General features: G+C 36.3%; 1 protein-coding gene across 4 annotated transcripts in view; it reads right to left on the bottom strand.

Moving 5' to 3' along the window:
* Positions 1–19,971, bottom strand: part of MTMR2 (myotubularin related protein 2) — an 85,700-nt gene that overhangs the window by 42,335 nt on the left and 23,394 nt on the right. For 2 of the 4 annotated variants that reach the window (XM_012000943.1, XM_012000945.1), the window contains one exon: positions 5,722–5,827. In XM_012000943.1, the coding sequence (XP_011856333.1) occupies positions 5,722–5,827 (106 nt within the window). Of the gene's footprint in view, positions 1–229; positions 353–5,174; positions 5,248–5,721; positions 5,828–19,971 lie in introns of all 4 variants that reach the window. The other 2 variants (XM_012000947.1, XM_012000946.1) reach the window with 2 other exon arrangements.

Raw genomic sequence — 19,971 nt, forward strand, 5'->3', positions numbered from 1 at the left:
TAAATAGATCTGCATATTTTCAGTACATGTTAATATCACATTCACGGACATAGTCTAACTGAAAAATAATTCAATTGGCCGGGTGCAGTGGCTCACGCCTGTAATCCCAGCACTTTGGGAGGCCGAGGTGGGTGGATCACGAGATCAGAAGATCGACATCCTGGCTAACACGGTGAAACCCCATCTCTACTAAAAATACAAAAAATTAGCCAGGCATGGTGGCAAGCACCTGTAATCCCAACTACTGGGGAGGCTAGGGCAGGAGAATCACTTGAACCTGGGAGGCAGAGGTTGCAAGTGAGCTGAGACAGCACCAGTGTACTCCAGCCTAGGGGACAGAGTGAGACTCCCTCTTGGGAAAAAAAAAAAAATCCAATTATTTCTGGCCTTTAGTTTGTAAAGGATATATGCATAACATAAATTTTGAAGATATAGACACATTTGCCTGATTTAAGCTATTACATACTTCAAGACAAGACAGATGGTTACGAACAAAATATATCCTTTATCATATACATGTACCTAAGATATCTAAAACAAAGACATAAAAGACATAATTCTATTTAATATTTAATTCTGAATTGTTGACAAACATTGGTATAAAACCACAGGCTTCACAAAGGAAAGGAACTATTACATAGCTTGACTTTTATCTTTCAATAACCACCATTTGAGGCACATACTTTAATTAAAACCCAGCGCTGTAAAAATTATAACTTACAAATAAGTGAAGCTATGCATTTGAATTTTAAAATCCTATATTTTATGGGATTTATTCTCCAGTGAGCAAATAAACAACCAGACATAAGTTCCCTGGGTTCTTAATTCTACTAAGTGGCCAGCTTCAGAAATACGTTCTAGTAAAAACAAGCCTAATTTTAAAAATTGCAAATGAGTTATTTCTTTAAAATGCATTACTTAAAATTCTACATAAAAGAATACTACATTTTTAAGTTTTAAAACTGAAATTAAATAAGTTTTACTTCCAGAGGGAGAACAACTGAAGCAAAGAGAAAACACTACAATTATGTCATCAGAAAAGCATAATTCCATATACAAAGCCTGGGTTTGTGCCCAATTTTTCGGAAATACATCTACCGGATTACATCTCTATAAGACTTTTTCCATAAAAACAAGGATAACAAGGCAAAAAAGTAATACAAATAGAATTCCACTTGAAAAATCAAAGTTCAACATATATCTACACTAGTTCCATCCCCAGCCCATTTTCCATTCTGCTTTACTAATGCAGAGGCAACAAATCTTGTTTGAATACAAAATTCTTAATAGAAAAAGCTTTCATATTTAGCTGTTAATCTACTAAGGCACTATCCTTTCAGGAAAGTGCCATCATACAGTACCTATAGCAAAAAACCTACACAATTTAATCTTTTTAATGAAACTGGATTAGCTTTTCAATGTATTATGTTCTCTACACTTTCTATTTAAAAGCTGTCACTAAAGGAGCTTATAAAATGTGAAGGCTCAGGACACAAATAAGCAATGAGGCTGTGTGAAGAACTGGAAGCCTAGAGGTTAACCAACTTCAAATCATCTGTGAATGATAATTTTCAATAATGCTACACCAAACCCTTGATCATACATATAAAGAGCCAAACCATAGTCAGTCAAAATGCAACACATCACTGTCTGCAGTTAGTTTTGCCTATAATTAAAACACTACCATTTTATGGTTGCTAAAGGTATACACATGAAAAGCAATCATCGTCAATTTAAAAAATTGAAAAAGGAAATCAAATTTTATTATAAAACTCTCCTTTTCTGGTTACTTAGAAAAGCATTTCTCAAATATTTATTAAGAAAGTAATATTGAAACCACTATTTTCATCCCCCAAAATGTATAAAAGATATTCCTTTTTAATCAAGAAAATTTCACTTAGCATTTAAAAAAGCTTAGCAGCAAAACTGTGGGAGGAGTCTCCCCCAGTAATGTATCGTACAAGAGTATGAATGACGTGAGACAAAATAAGGGCAACAGCCAACTGTGCCGCTAAGCACATGATTTCATTCACCCTTTCTGACTGTCAGGTTCTTCATTTGTCAAATGGGAATAATAACAACTGGATCACAGGATTGTTGAGAAAGTTAAAAGAGATGAGTTATGTATGAATATCTACCACAGTAGCAGGCTAGACATTTTTTTAATTATCAGAAGCACATCCCTTCTCCCACCCCAACCTTCCCCGCAAGAGAAATCCACATATACATTTGAAATCAGGCTGGATTTTTTAAACGATACTAACATTTAATTTAATGTTACTCATTCATCTCCCTCCAGCAAGTGAAGACTATAATTCAAGTAAAGATACATTTAACAACTAAAGATACCTTTAAAAATGAGAAAAATGGGTAACATGTAGCTTAACAACATAGTACTTTTCCTTTTTTCTCTGCCCCTTTAGGCACTCTCCTAGGGAAAGAACAGTTAACCTTTGTTGCCTAAAACCATATTCTCCTTAATCTAACAGCTATCTGCTTATTCAGCAAATAAAAATAATGTGAGGGTCTTCCTAAATTGTGAAAGGTCCTAAATTATAAGGCACTAACGGGGATACATTTGAACTCTGCAAACACAGCTGATGTATAAATTTGACAGACTCCCTTTGTAACCTAGTGCTAAGGTAGTCATGTAATTCAGGACACTTATGTCCAACGTTAAACCTGAAGTGACAACAGGCATAAAGAGGTCTATTCCAGACAAATGTGCATTTATAATCACCCTACCCATTGTATTATCTCAAAATCGTACATGTGCAAAATGACCTTTTGCCTCAGAAGAAAAAGGCTTTGTTACTTTTTCTTTTGTAAAAAAAATCACAACTAAACACACCTAGTGGCTAGATACTGTTTTCCAAAAAAAGGAACCAGGGCTCCTATGAAAACTGGATGATGATTCTAGAACTGAGAGAGGAAATATATATTATGAGTCTGGAGCATCTTGTCAGGCCAGAAAATAAGCAAGGGTTCAAAAACACAATGATGAGAGTATGGCAAAGGAACAAAAGATCTGACTGAAAGAACTCTCGATTTGAAGCTGGAATCAATAAAGTTGTTCTGGATTGTAACAAAAAGTATAAAATAAATATCCATGAATCCATAAGATAAATAAAAGATTAAACAAATCAATAAATGGTAGAAACAAATCTCCCATGCAGAATTCAAAAAAATGCTGTTAGATGTTCCACCCTCTAGGAGGTAGAGTATAACCCCCTACTCCTTAAGTGTGGGCTGTGCATAACAACTTCTTTCCGAAAAGTACAGTATGTGGGTAGGGGAGGGGCTCAGGGAATAATTACAGTGAAAAAACCTAACACTGCCTCAACCAAGTGATCAAGGTTAACATCAGCAGTGATGTCATGTTGATAGTACACACCCTTAATAAAATGTGATGAAATGGCACTTTACCTCTGTGACCTTCCTCCCCAAGACACATAACCCCAGTTGAATAATGAGTAAAATGTCATATGGTCTATAAAATACCATCAAGTCATCAAAAACAAGATACAGTCTGATACAGTCATCAAAAACAAGAAAAGTCTAAGAAACTGTCCCAGCCAAGAGAAACCTAAGAAGACATAACTACTAAATGTAATGTGGCATCCTGCATGGGTAGGATCCTAGAACAAAAAGAACATTAGGTAAAAACTAAGGATATTTGAATAAAGTGTGGACTTTAATAATAACGTATCAATATTGGTTCATTATGTGGAACAAATGTAGCTTACTAATATGTTATAACGGGTGGAACTGGATGCAAAGTAGATGGGAACTCTGTATTATCTCTGCAATTTTTCTATGACTCTAAAACTGTTCTAAAATTAAAAGTTTAAGAAAAATTAGAAAACCTTAAAATATTTTATATAGAGATTAACATTATGCACTATGGCCCTCATTCTGTCCAAATATAAGCCAGTCATTCACTATTTATGATATTCATGTTGTCCTGAGGAAATGATGGAGGTCTACATGCAAAGAGAAGTTGACAGTGGAGAATCCTCCTTCATCTATCCATTTTCAGCATCCTGCAGTGTACTGCACTTCACATGTATGTCAAGTTAAGTAGTTTAAACTAATACTCACAAGTACACACAAATGGTTTAAAACGTCTCAGACAAGAAACAGCAGGTAGAACATAGGCATAAGCAAGTAGCCAAAGTGACATTCCTTCATTCCTCGTATGAGTTCTTTATCAGTCACAATATGAGGTTAGTCGTTATTCAAAGATGCTTTTAACTAATGAAATGTGACCAGAAGTAGGACAAGACATTTCAAAATTATTAAGAAGTCTATCAGCCCTTAGTGGATTTTTATTAATGTAATGAATAAACAAACGTTAGATACATATATTTTAAAATAGTAACAACTTGAGAAGCAACAATGGATTTATAACCATTCTTATGAACAATGAACCCTGCCCTTTGTATGAAGATAATAGCTAATGATAGCATGACGTTTTCATAATTAGCACAAGATATATCCAGATTATGAAGATAAGCCTTTCTAATTTTTAGTGATGTTTAAAATCATGCTACTCCCAATCTAGTATTTTATGAAATTTCACAAAAGGTAATGACAAATATGCAGAAGATTTTACAGATGTTGTCTTCTTGTTGAATTCTGTTTTGACAATGAAATGGATGAAAATGATATAAGTATCCTCAACATATGCTCAACAGCAAATGACTTCCTTAAGGAAAACAATGTTGTAGCTAAAATTGTGTAAGTGTAACCAGTAAGAAAGCAACCACTTGTTTGGAATAACCTGCACATTGTGCACATGTACCCTAGAACATAAAGTATAATAATAAAAATTAAAAAAAAAAAGATTCTGACATGCTATCCATCATATGAGGATACAAGAAGACATACCCTCATCAGATAATGGATTTACCAGCACCTTGATCTTGGACTTCCCAGCTTCCAGAACCATGAGAAATAAATGTTTATTGTTTTGTGTTTTTTAGGGAAAAAAAAAAGTTATGAAGTAAGGTTAAAGGGTTAGCACTACACATATAATTCATTTTTTCAATCATTCATAGACAAGCAGTTATAGAAAAGTAGATGAATCCAGAAATGTACAGAGTGCTACAGGATATCGCTAATGTGGTTAATTTCATAGAAACAAGACCTTTAATAAATAGAGGAATACTTACAAACTATAATGAGATGTGTAGGAACTATCACACAGTGTTTAAGTGACTTAGCTCCCGAACTGGACTGCATGGGCTGGAACACCAGCAATAGAATTTATTAGCTATGAGATCTTGGACACATTACTTAATCTCTACAAGTTATTATCATCCATAGACTGGTGACAGAATTGGTGAATGTTTTACAAGAGATAATTCATGTATAGCACTTAGAACAATGCTTGGCACACAGTATGTATTCAATAAATGTTAGCTATTATTGGTTACTATTATGAGAATAATCATAAAAATCTTTTATACCACAAAAAATTCATTAATCATCTTTTGGCAAAGAACTTAGAGGTGATCAACCTCAGAGATGAATTACACATTTTTCTTTTACAAATAAGTAAGCATTCCAAATTTGCTGGCCTATTCTGTGATATTTTGTAAACCAGGGTCTATGAGAATACTCCATCAGTATCTCCTGCTAAATTAGTTATATTGATAGTGTTAGCCACAAATATCTAACAGAAAGTACTTCATCAGAATTTTAAAATAGTATACATACCCTCAAATCAGGAGAAAAGTTGTCAGCAGAAGTTGAAATGGAATCTGATGACACAACAGAAGCTGATTTTGTATGCACTGAATTCTCTGAATGAGAAGTGGAGGCACTACAAAATACAAAAGTACAGTATGTTGGAAAAGTGGGGACTTCAAAGACCAGTTTCAGACATTGTATTTAATATAACTCCAATACTTATTAAAATTCCCACAGCCAACTAAGTTCTGCTTTGCCTATTCAATCTTATTTCTAAATCTTAACAAATTACAAACTATTCCTGCTGGGTCAAGTATTCTTACGATCTAAGTTCCATCTGGACAGACTCCCAATACTCATGAAGACACTCCAGGATAATTCCTTCTTTTTATCCATTCACCCATCCATTCATTCATCCAAAGAACATTCATTAAGTGGTCCAATGTACAAAACCACTACACCAGGCACTGTGATTTGAAAATAAATACGACATCATCCTCATGTTCATGAAGCTCACAAGCTTGTGACACAGACAAGTAAATAAGTGGTGCAATGTGATGACTATAATTAGAAACACATACACACACACACACACACACACACACACACAAAAACACCCCACATACATACAAGTATCTACGGGAGAAAAGAAAAGGAAGCAGCCAATTCTGGCCAGAAAGTTCAGGGAAGACGTCTCAGAGGAGATGATATTCAAACTGAGTCTTGAAAGATAGGAGATCATCAGACAAACAAGGAAATTTCAAAAACTAACAAAAGGCAATGCAAAGGTATAGAAGTATCAAAGTCTACAGAACATCTCAGACACTACAAATAGTTGAATAAGGCTGAATGGATAAAAGAACAGATAAAGATGGAAAGAGAAGCTCTTTGTACCTTGTACCTTCCCACCACATCAAACAGCCCTGCCTTAAGTATCTACTTCTTCCATTATAAGTAATCACTCAACACAGTTACTTTTACTTTCTTAAATTCCTATAGAGCTTTTTTTTTTTTTTTTTTTTTTAGACAGAGTTTCACTCTTGTCACCCAGACTGGAGTGCAATGGTGCAATCTCAGGTCACTGCAACCTCTGCCTCCCAGGTTCAAGCGATTCTCCTGTCTCAGCCTCCTGAGTAGCTGGGATTACAGGCACCTGCCCCCACACCCGACTAATTTTTGAATTTTTGTATTTTTGTAGAGACGAGGTTTCACCATGTTGGCCAGGCTGGTCTTGAAGTCCTGACCTCAAGTGATGCACCTGCTTCGGTCTCCCAAAGTGCTGGGATTACAGGTGTGAGCCACCGTGCCTGGCCAAACTTTTGATACCTGATCACACTTTCATTGTTTATTTTATCTCACCAACTAGTGCCCCAAGAACAAAAATTATGTCTTTTTTGGGGGAGGGGGGAGCACGGGGGAGAAATGAGGTCTCACTATGTTATGCAGGCTATTCTCCTCAAACTCCTGGCCTCAAACGATCCTCTCACTCAGCCTCCCGAAGTATCAGGATTTCACGCATGGACTACCATGCTCAAGCCTATACTTCTTTTTTATTTTCCACAAAATCTACTTCAGGACCCGTGTACACTGTTAATATGTATTATGCTTGTTAAATTTTAAAATCTGTGACAATATGCCACAAACTGAATAACTGATTCATTTCCTCTTATCAGTAAAACAAAGTTAAAATTATTTAAGGTAAGGTCAATGGTAGAAAAACCTCAAATACCTTGAATTGAGTCTTTAAGTTCAGATTTTCAAAAATGTATTTTTCTAAAACATATTAAAAGTCTTCCTTATACCAGAAGTCAAAATTTTTTTCACTAGATTTTGAGGAAATACTTCACCTTTGAGTTGTGATAGTATTAAGAACCATTTAGCTTTAAAACAAATTCCATTTATTCCTTACAAACCTGTCTATAACAAGAATATCTAAAATACTTATACAATGTTCAAATCACCTCCCCCAAAAAGAAATTGTCACTTCATTTAAATGAATGAAAAGTGGTATTCTGGTGCAAACACAACAGAGTATTTCCAACAACCTATACTATTATACAAAAAAGTAGTCATAAGAAATTATATTACATAGTTTTATAATGTAAGGAAAGAAAAAGTGATAGGCTGTGAATGTTTTCCTTTTTCTTTGTATCTAAATTCTGATTAAATGTCATTTTCCTTAAAATAACAGGTAAAATAACCAAATTTTAAGCACAGTACTTTGACAGACATTGTTAGCTTCCTATTTCAAATAAATTCCCCTTTCTCTCTGACTTTGATCAGGGTAGTCTGTGCCCTGCTGAAGATAAGAGGCTCGCTATTCTCTTCCTTGTGGCTAGGGGAGCCATGTGAGTCAATTCCAGTCAGTGGGATTTAGCGGGAAATCTGCTAATGATTATAGAAACCTTTTATTTTCTTAATAAAGAGGAGCAGAAACAGCAGGGCAGTCTTTATCCTTTCCCATTTCTCTTGCCTGAAATAAGAATGTAAAGTTTGGAAACACAAGAGCCATCTTATAAACATTAGCAAGATGCTGGCCTGCTGAGGACAGGGAGCCAAAGAATAGGATGAGCATAGGTTTTTGTAGCATCACTAGGCCAACAACTCTCTACCTCTGGAATTCTTGTTATGTAACATAAATGGGTGAGCATGGCTGTGTGTGCCTGTAGTCCAAGATGCTTGAGAGACTGAGGCAGAAGGATCACTTGAGCCCAGGAATTTGAGACCAGCCTGGGCAACATGCCAAGAATCCATCTCAAAAAATTAATTAAATAAAATAAAAACTTTTTAATAAAATAAATGAACTAAAATGTTTAAAATCTCTGCAATAGAGTCTGTTCTATACAGTCAAACACAATATAGCAATCAACATCTCATAAAGTCTAGTTATGGCAAGTTCAAATGTATAATGCTATTTTATATGCATATGCCCTTCTGGGAGAACAGAAAACCTCTTAAAGGCAACTGAATATAACTTGAAATTACAGAAAGTGTATTACCTAGAAGAATAATACTGACAGAAAGACTACTGTAGCACGTAGCGCCAAGAAACCAAATGGCTCTCTGGTTGGGTGTGGTGGCTCACGCCTGTAATCCCAGCACTTTGGGAGGCCGAGGAGGATGGATCGCTTGAGCCCAGGAGTTCGAGACCAGCCTGGGCAACATGGTGAAACCCCCTCTCTACTAAAAATAAAAAATTGGCCAGGAGTGGTGGCACATGCCTGTAGTTCCAGCTACTCAGGAGGCTGAAGCATGAGAATCATTTGAACCTGGCAGGTAGAGGTTGCAATGAGCTGAGATCATACCACTTCCCTCCGGCCTGGACAACAGAGCAAGACTCTGTCACCAAAAAAAAAAAAAAAAAAAAAAAAAGAAAAAAAAAAACCAAATGGCTCTTTAGAGCCAAAGCATAAAGTAAATAAGTTTAAGAGAGAGAAAATAACAAATCCAGGTACTGGAACTTGTACTTTGCAGTCTCAGATTCAAAGAATCAGTCTTTCAAGCCAAAGTGTGGTAAACAGCCTTTAATTATTACCTTCTCTTTTCAGACACACATAAACACAGGCAGATATTATGACCCACAATGTTATAGTTGAATAAGCACTAATGTATATTTCTGTGTAACCAGTCTACAAAGGGTTTCACTCTCCAGGCAAATACTGAGGAGCTGGAGGGGTACAGTGTGGGAATACATCATAGTACTGTTCTTGTGATTATGGCAGAAATGCGCGCGCGCGCACACACACACACACAGAGAGAGAGAGGGAGAGAGAGAGAGAGGCAGAGAGTGGGGGAGAGAGGGAGGAGAGAGAGCACACAGGAGAGAGGGAGAGAGAGAACGAGAGGGAGACAGCATGTGAGAGAGCGAGTAATCACACAGGCGCACACAAGCGCAGCAGAACTGTTAAAACTTCTGGTATAAACGTGAAGTGCTGCCTTTAGCAGCTACTCAGACTGAAGGTGGCCATGGGCACACTAGGATGCATAGTTCTCTTTTCTGTAGTTGTTTGTTTTCTTCTGTCATACTGGCTCTGTACATGCTTGTAGTCACCATAGCTACCGGTATAACACACGCTAATTTCCACTGCTTTTTTTCCACTTCTCCCTTGCTCATCTTGAAGTCAAGCTCTCTATGTTTATTTTTTATGAACTGTTCCACAAACAAGCTCTGTATTTCCCAAAATTCATGCCTTTGCTTCAGGGCTTTCCAAAATAGAATGTTCCTTTACCCTAATCTATTTAATAACATCCTACCTACCCTCTAAGACCTGGTTTAAAAAACTAGCTTCTCCAAGAAGTCTTGGAGTCTTCCAAGAAGGTCTTCCAGTTGGAACTAAACTCTCAGTCTTCTACACTTTCATAGACTTTATCTATAACTGCACTTAACACTTCCCACATTAGACTAGAGAACTTCAGTTACATGGCCACCTCTTTTTTAAATTACAAACTCCAAAGAATAAGAATCTTATAATTAGCAAGGCATTTGAACTTGGAGCAGAAACTGCAGTCTCTAACTTCATTAAGTAACCGATACCATTTTGGTCCTCAGATTTCCTAGGCCTACACACTTCACCTCAGTCCATCCAAACATTCCTGTTTTCCTTGTCAACCTGGGCCTCTCTTCCACGTGCTAAAACTTCTACTCAACACTCTGTCGCATATGTTCATTACCATATTACTGTGTGTTTCCTATACCCCACTTTTCTCTGTCCAAGCCTTCTTCAACTACTAACTCTCTTCCTAATCTTCATCTGAATGTTTTTGTGCACAGTGAATAAACTCCCCTACATCTTTAACAGGATTCTCCCCTTCACCTCTGCCTCAACTGACCTTCCCTCACAGGAATCCACTTCCCTGCAGACTTTAATAAGAGACTTTTTTCTTTTCCCACATCTAACAATGCCCAAAGATGAAACAAGCATTTTCCCAGCTGAACTTTCAGGCTTCTACATTAGTATTATTTTTGCATCTTCATATATAAAAGCCTTCTTCCTCTAAGGTTCATGGCTTTTCAGTATACAACCTCCTTGTTACTATCATCCACCCACCCATCCTCCTCACTCACTAAGGGTTTTCTCATCTGGCTCAATTTCTTCTCCAGCATTTCTTTCTACTCCAAAGCTGCCATCATTATGGGAATTTTATTATCCATAAACTATCAACCATCTAGCTCAAAATTCCTCAATTCCTACATCCCTCATACACAATCCCACTTCAGTAATGTACATCTTGTTATTACACCTTGGACTTTATCATTTCTGGGAATTACCCTGCCACCATAATCTTAAACTTGAGGAAATTAATCTTTGACCTGATGCTGACCCTTTCTAAATATTTAACTTTCTTAACTTTCCCTTCATCTCATCTTCAACCTAGTAGAGCTACCCAGACCCTCAACATTTCTATTTTTTATTATCCCTCATGATTCATTGCCCTCCCTTGCCCACTTCACTTCCCTTCCTAACCATCAGTGTCCCTATATCCGTATCCATTAGCCATGACTGTCCTGCTAATCCCTAAATGTGGACCAACATAACCATCTTTCTTGGCTACTAGTAAAGGAAATCTTCAAACTGGGGCCACTTAAGACTTACAATTAGAAACATCAGCTAGGCCCAACACAGTGCTCAATGATTCTCCCATTCCCCAAGTGACTTTTTTAAACCATAACCATCTTTTTCTCCCACACAGCTATCACATCCAATCAATCCAAAGTCCTGTACAGTCTATTTCCGTACCATCCCTTGGGTCTATCTTCTATGCTACTTTTTATCATCCTAATACCACTTTTCTGGACTACTGCAAATTACTTGTCTCTTTTCTCCTGCTCATCCAATATATCATCCCAAACCAAAACCAAAGTGATCTTTCCAAAACCCAAATCTGATCATATCAATCCCTTGCTTAAATCTTCATTGATTCCTCACTACCTACCAAATCAAGCCAAAACTCCTCAGCATAACACTCAGTTTTCAACAATCTGGCCCTTGTTCTACATATCCAGCTGTAGTTTTTACTCATCTGGAACCAATGGGAATGGCTTGCAGATTTCTTAAGTTCTCTAGCCATTTCATGCCTCTGTGCCTTTGATAACCCTATTGTCTCTGTTTCTAATTTCCTTTATAATACTCCATGCCCTTTTTGTCCCATCTATCTTGTAGACATAACTACTGCTTCTTTTACTGTACACTGTACATATTTCTATCATAATACCTGTAACATTATATTGCATTTACTCACCTAAAAGCTCCTCTCACCACATATTATTATTATTTACTATTTCAAGATTCTTTCTTTACTACAATCCGTGAGCAAACAACCTTCTCAAAATAAAATATGTAAAACACTGAAAACAGAATACGTGGCACATGTAGCTATTATTATTTATGACAACTGAGTATTACTGCACACATATTATCCCTCAAGTCAGATTAGCTACATGAATAAAATTATAATGGCAAAAGTTCTAAGGCAAGAACTATAATTAGTGGCCTAATGTTTACGAAATAAGAACTTATGTCTCTTGAATGGCATTATGTTCAAAGTATTAGAAAAATAAATATTATTCCCACTATGGAAGCACGTGTCTTGGCATTGCAAATGCAGTTTAAAAGTGAAACTATCATAGAAGATTAAAGTTACCAAAAGAGTTTCTTGAAAATTTGAAGAAAAGTAACTCCAATTTGAAATTGACTGCTTAAAATTACTTCTCTTCTATATAAAGAAAGCTCTTAAGTTCTATAAAGGACTAAAAAGAAGAAGACAGTACCAATGGAAGAGGGTACATGATTACATCACCAATAATCACTTTTCACTGAGAAAATATGAGTAAAAATCAAATGTTCCTTTTGCCTGTTACTGTTTTCTACATTTCCCAAAACTGTTTACTCCCACTGATACACACTCCAATTATACAAGATAATTTCATGAAGAAACCATTTTCATGTTCTTTTCTTCCTTGAAAAAAATTTTAACAATTACCATGCCCTTTCTATATACAAAACATTGGGTTATGAAACAGCCTCTGCACTTCAGATTTCTGCCCAATAAAAGACATTATACCACACAAGCATATCAATAATACCATGAGAGGTACAAACAAGGGCCAGGAGGAAAAAGAAAAACCCAAAGGAAATAGTAATAATTATGACTAGAGGGAGCCAAGAAATGTATTAAATTGGACCATTTGAAATTGCTATTTTTATAGGTTAGATGGCCAAATATCAACTATTTCAGGTGGCTCCAAGTGCTAATGAAGGAAACAGAAGAAACTGAGGTTGGGCCTTTAATGAGTGAATGAATCAGATCGAGGCTTTGGAAATCACATACACACAAAAGGAAAAAAAGTAAAAAAGAGCTTGAGAAACTACAAGGCATATTTTATAAATAAGTAGTTTTTTCAAACTAAACAGATAAAAGGCTGTAATTTGCTGAAATCTAAATGCCAGGCTTAAAAGCCTAGCTAATAAAAAGCAAGGGGAATACAATGAGTTATCACTTCACACACACTATACTGTCTATAAAATGTTTTAAAAAACACAATAGCAGGTGTTGGCAAAGATGTGGAATAATCAGAACACTCATGCACTGCTTGTGGGAATGTAAAATGGTATAGCCACTTTGGAAAACACTCTGGTAGTTCCTTAAAAGGTGAAACACAGAATTACCCTATGATCCAGCAATTCCACTTTTAAAAATAAACCCAAGAGAAATGAAAATTTTTTCCACACACAGAAAAAAGATTATTTACCAGAGAAAAACAAAATATATATTAAAAACACATGAATGTACATGAATATGTACATGAATGTTCATAGCAGCATTATTCACAATAGCCAAAAAGTGGAAACAACCCATGTCATTCCCCTGCTTAAAATCCTTCAATGGCTCCCTATTGCTCTCAAGATAAAGATCAATACCTTACCACAGCCTCAAGTTGCTACATAATCTAATCCTTGCCTCCTTCTCCAGTTCCTCTTGTGTATCTCTCTCTCCCCTTGCTCTCCCCAGTTCAACCACACTAGCCTTCTTTGAGATTCTGAAATTAGCTAGCCCTCTGCAGGAAGCATGGTTCTGCCAAACTCTTCTCAACTGAAATATCATCTCCTTGGGAAAATCCAATCAGATGCCCCAGACAAAACCAGTGCTCCCATGGCCACTCTCATAGCACTTTGTGCTTTTCATTCTTTTCACTTACCACCAGTCTCTTCTTACATATCTTCGCAAATGTTTAATGTCTTTTTTTTTTTTTTTTTGAGACAGGGTCTGCTCTGTCACCCAGGCTGGAGTGCAATGGTGCAGTCATAGCTCAGTGCAACCTCAGACTCTTGGACTCAAGTGATCCTCCCCACTCAGGCTCCCAAGAAGTTAGAATCACAGATGCAAGACACCATGCCTGTCTTGATTAATGACTATGCCTCCTAAGATGTCATATTTCAAGGAGAAGGGATCCTGTTGGTTTTGCTCAACATTCTATTCCTAGGACCTAGCATAGCACTTGGTATAAAGAAGACACTCAGGAAATATTTGTTAAGGAGTGAAAGACTGAATGAGAATGATCAGAAGATTGAATTATCTCACTAGAATATGGAAGATAAAACAAAAAAGAAATCTGTGAAAGGAGGGAGAGGGATAAAACATGGGTAGGGAAGGTGAAAGTCTAGTTTTCCTTCTGGAGTTGTTATTGTGCACATATTATTCTGTATACCATATATCATGTCCCATTCCCATCAAAAGACTTCCTAGGATACTGAGACAAACATTTATTTTAAGAGGTTGTATTAAAAGAATGATAATTAAAAAAAAAAAAAAAACAACAACTGGTGGGAGCTGGTTTTTGACTATGTTATTTCCACTGGGATGGTTAAAGAAGTAGTTGGGAATTGAGAAACCAGGATTAGTCCTATCTAGCTAACAGCAGTATCATTGGCCAAGTCACTTAATTCCCACTCCCCATTGTACTGTCACTCTGTGAAAAGAACCAATTAGACTGTTAGTGGTTCTTAACTTTTTTGGTGGTCACAGACCTCTTTGAAAATCCCATGAAAGCTGTTTCCTGAAGTGCTTACAATGTTAGGGACTTAAAGGTTAAGAATCTTGGCCCAGATGATCCCTTTTAGTTCTAAAGTGGTCCAGGGCTTCTGAAATGAGTATTCTACCTTTCGTAACATCCATACAATATGCAGATAAATACTAAAAAATTAAACTTTTTATACACACATGATGCACACATACATGTGCTAAAAACAGCTTCATATATGAAATTTTTTAGTATTTTAATTATGTAATCACAGTCTTAAATATAAAGTTAAGACACAAAGACTAAATAGAATTAATCCAATATTGTGTTTCTTACAATAAAGTCTTTAAGAGAATATTTATGTATAATGGAGTCAAAGGGAAACTAAACCCAACAACTGCATAAATTTCAGGAGCTCTGGACTATCACTGTGCAAATTCAACACCCTTACTTACAAATAGAAATGACATCTATCAAACATTAGCCACAATTCCTTTAAATATTTTGATTGTTTATATCATGTGATTTTATCAGAAACTACACCTATTTAGCTAAGTAGTGATTCTATTTCAAATGACTTACATTTCAAAATATATCCACAATAATTTTGGGGAGAGAGACCCCCTAAGAATACATACACAGTTGGTTCAGTAACTCTTCTCTCTAAATAAATAATTTAATCAGACTAAACTGGACCAGACTAATGTAAACTCAGTTGACTCCAGGACATCACCCTTGCCAGTGTTCAACAAGGTTATGTTTACAAGTCTTCTTATTCTGTGATTCACACACTTACTCTAACCTTGTGACCTCAGCACACTGGAGCTGCTTACTCGCTTCAGTGGCCTGCCTGACTCACTTGCAGTACTTTTCTGCCAATCTAAAAAAATGGAAACACTTTGGAGTAATGCACTTGGTACTTGCATTTCTGACAGCAAACTCCTTTTTCTTTCAAATACTACATATGGTTTTTGTTCACAAGTCTCTTCCCAAATCTGCAGACCATATTCCATTCTTAGGTGTCTATCATCATTGCCTCCATTTCTCAATGCCCATTCACTGCTTAATCTCTTGGAATCTAGCTTCTGCCACTATTAAATGATGCCCTGAAATTGTTCTTTCTATAATTACTAATGGCCTGGTTGGTTTTTTAAAAAAAATGTTTTTTTCTTAGTTCTGATTCTATAAATGATCATCTCCCTTCAGCAGCATATTATTTTGGTTATCCCATTTCTCAGTTTAACCAATGCCTTTTTTAGTGCCTACAATAAGAAAGAAAATACTCATCTAGGAACCCCTAGAGATACAGAGATAAATATGACCCTTGCTGCTTTTGGTGAACTTTCACTAGTGTACTTAACACAAGCACAGCAACACAGTGAGATGTTGTCTCTACAAACACACACACAACACAAACAGAACATGATAAATGGGTGTGAGAAAGAGAAACAAATCCCTGGGGGTTTGGAGAAACAAAGCCCTTGGGTGTTGTTTATATTATGTGATTTTACCAGAAATTATACCTATTTAGCTAAGTAGTGATTCTATTTCAAATGTCTTACATTTCAAAATATATCCACAATATTGGGGAGAGAGACCACCTAACAATGCTGCATATGAAAAGTTCATATAAAGTTTTAATTTAGAGGCTCAAGAAAGGCTTTTATGAAAGAGGTGGCATTTGATGTTAGCCAGAAGATAAATGAGGTTCAGTACTCTCAGTTTCACTAAGCAAAGGAACAGCATGAAAAAGGACATAGTAGGAAATTCAAGACATGTTAAAGCAACTGGAGGAGGCACATCACTTTTATTGGAGTACAGGGTACTTATAAGGCACAATGAGAGATAAGCCTGAAAAGGTAGGTTTGGATTACAGAGTAGAAAGTGCTGAATAAGAAGTTGGTATTTCTGTAAGCAATGAGAGACCTCTGAAAGTTTCTGTACTTTAGGAAGACTTTTAACAACAAATCAAAAAATGGATTACAAGAGAGGGAAAATCTGTTACAAGACTATTAGGAAATCTTCTCAAGTCAAAGGTATCGCGAGCCTAAACTAGCAGTAAAAATAAAATAGGAGTGGACATATGGGACATTTTGGAAACAGAATAGAATTTAGTAGCTGACTTGACATGAAAAACAAGGAAGAAGGAAGACTCAAAATATGATCCCCAGTCTTGCTGACTGAAAAGTCAGTGTGCCAAATTAGACAGTAAAGAAGAAACAGGTCATTTGAGGAGCTGCTGATTTCTGTCTTGAAATTTTTTAAGATTGAGGTGGTAGCAAGGCCAAAGGATTTTAGATTTTACATGATCATATATTTGTTCATTCATTCATTCATTCAGGCAATGTTGATTCACTGCCTATCGGTTATATGAGTGTTCTATGAAGACACATATGTAATACAATGTTATATGTGCTCCCAAACTATAGACTCATGGGAGAGGCAGACTCCTTTTTAACTGTCTATGAATCTGATTGTGATGAATGCTACAAGAATGGTTAAAAAAAAAAAAAAGAAAACTACAGGAGCACAGAGGAGGAAAGGACTAAATATGACTGGGAAAGCTGAGGCAAGCTTGAAAAATGTCATATTTGCTGGACAGTGACCTGTAAGTAGGATTTCATGGTAAAGCAGACGAGTAAAAACATTCCTGAGAGAGAACAGCTTAAATAAATAGATCATTTGGGGAAACCTATGTGACTGGGCTTTGTGGAGGCAAGAAAGGTTCAAGCTATGTTCTGTGAATAAACCTCGATACCATGCTAAAAATTCAGATTATATTCTGAGGACAAAGGGAAGCCATCAAACATTTCTCAGTAGAAGTGTCAAATAGTTCTATGTGCAGAGACATTCTGCTCAGGTTATGGAGCATGCACTGGGGAAAAAATTCTAGAGGAACTTACGTCAGTTAGTAAGTTATTGTATTAGAGCAGTAAGATCACTTAATAGACAATGGAACTATGCCACATAATGACAAAGAGAGAAAATACAGAAGAGTGAGCAGGTTTGGCTAGTATGCGGCATGTGGAAATAATTCAAAAGATTTTGATATCATTGAACATCAAACTTGAGGTTCTTGCAAAATATCAAAGTGGATATATTCATTAAGCAAGCAGAAATACAGCTTTAACATTCTATCGAGAGGTTACAGCTAGGTGACAGCTAAATCAAATCCATAAAATTGAATTATGTAACAGAGGGACAATATATAAAACAAGATTTAATACTTAGCAAATGAAACTATTCAAAATAAGTAGTTAACACTACCTAATACTACAGAGCAGTCAAGGGAAATAAGAGAAAAGTCCATTGGACTGATTAATAAAATGTTAAATTAATTACAATGTCAACACAGTCTCTATAATGTTTTAGAAATACTTATTTGACATGAATGAAAAAGTTAAGGTATGGAGGCATGGACTGCCTCAACTTCTTGCCCTTCCTTCAATAAACTTATCTATATCCAAACACACCCTTCCTTCCTATTGAAGATAACATTTCTCTTTTCAGGTTCAAAGCCAGTCCTTCCTCTCATGTGCATCATTCTGCCCCATCCAGTCTACTTTGGGAGAGGTACTCTATTGACGCTGTTTTCTAGATGTCATTAATGACCTCAGGAACAAATCCAGGGGCCTTGTTTCTCTGAGTTCCCAACTTCCTTAACCTCTGTGCATTATTTGATGCTATCATCACTACCTCCCTCCTGGAATTCTTTGCTCTCTAAGCTTCCCTTGTCATTAAAATTTACAAGCTTTAACTCCCTCCTTTTCTAGGTTATTTCTTCCAGTTGTCCCCTAAATGTAGATTCTCTTGAAATCTCTGACCTTGCCTCTGGTTCTCTCTTCTTCTCTCTGAAATATCATGAATTCCCACCTCTGTGGGAATTCAATTATCACCTCTGTGCAAATGATTTTCAAATTTCTATCTTTAATCTTCTCAGTCCCACATTCACAAATACCCACTACGAGTCAAAGCATTTGACTATCTGGCCCCACACTCTCTCTCCAGTCTTATTTCTCACTCTGATCCCACTTGGCTACTGCCCACACCTTTCAAGGACACTAAGCTATACAGTACCTAGAATTATACCAAATATTTTTTAAAACTGTCCCTTTCACATGCAAGTATTGCATTAGTAGCCAACTATTCTCACAGCCAACCAGGAACTTACAGAATATTAAAAATGTAAAGGATTTCTGAGATCATTCTAGTGAAACCCCATCCCTCCCCTTATTTACAGATAAAGTATAGCCCAGAGAAGTGAAGTAAATGGTTTGGAATATAGTTCAAATTAGTGGCACAACCAGAGAGAGAGGGAGAGAGAGAGAGAGAGAAGCAGATACAGAATTATACAGATCCAATTTTGCATCTCATATTGCTTCTGATATGGAGTACAGAACTAAAAGGAGAAATGCCCTCAAACTGCTTATTATCTAACTGGGGAGATATAACACAAACATATACCCAATATTTATTATTATATAAGCTCAATGCATGAGGATGAAGTTCAGTTGAGACCAATAAGGGAACGCTCCTTGGAGCAGATAAAGCTTAACTGGATTTGGAAACAGGTTAAGAAAGAACTACCAGAGACTAACTATCTTTAAGCCTATTTCCCATAAATATTTTTAAAGTTTTTGGACAACAAAAAACAAGGAATTCATTGCACATGAGAAGGCTGGATTGGTAATTTAATCCCCCATTTAGAATTCAGTATGAATCCATGTAATAAGATCTGATAGATAGTAAATAAAGATAATGGTTCATGGCAATACGATATTATCTCATAGAATCTTACTGTTCCTTGACTCCTCATCCACTGTTTAAGACTGCTTCATTTTCTTTTACCCCACTACTTAGTAGCCACGTGACTATGGGCAGGGTGTTCTACCTCTCTGAATCTCAGTTTCTTTATATGTAAAATGGCGATGATCATATAATTGGTTATTTATTCAGCATCTCGTGCTCCAGACAGGCCAACCCATTTCCTTATCCCCCAGCTTCCATCAGCAAGAGTTTAAAAAGGGCATTGGAAGATTTTGAATGTGTTTGCTCTTGCTTCTCTAGTTCTTTTAATTGTGATGTTAGAGTGTCAATTTTAGATCTTTCCAGCTTTCTCTTGTGGGCTTCATTGTATATTTAGAAAACTCCATCATCTCAGCCCAAAATCTTCTTAAGCTGATAAGCAACTTCAGCAAAGTCTCAGGATACAAAATTAATGTGCAAAAATCACAAGCATTCTTATACACCAGTAACAG

The sequence above is a fragment of the Mandrillus leucophaeus genome, unplaced genomic scaffold, assembly GCF_000951045.1.
Source record: "Mandrillus leucophaeus isolate KB7577 unplaced genomic scaffold, Mleu.le_1.0 Scaffold643, whole genome shotgun sequence".
In the NCBI taxonomy this organism is placed as follows: Eukaryota; Metazoa; Chordata; class Mammalia; order Primates; family Cercopithecidae; genus Mandrillus; species Mandrillus leucophaeus.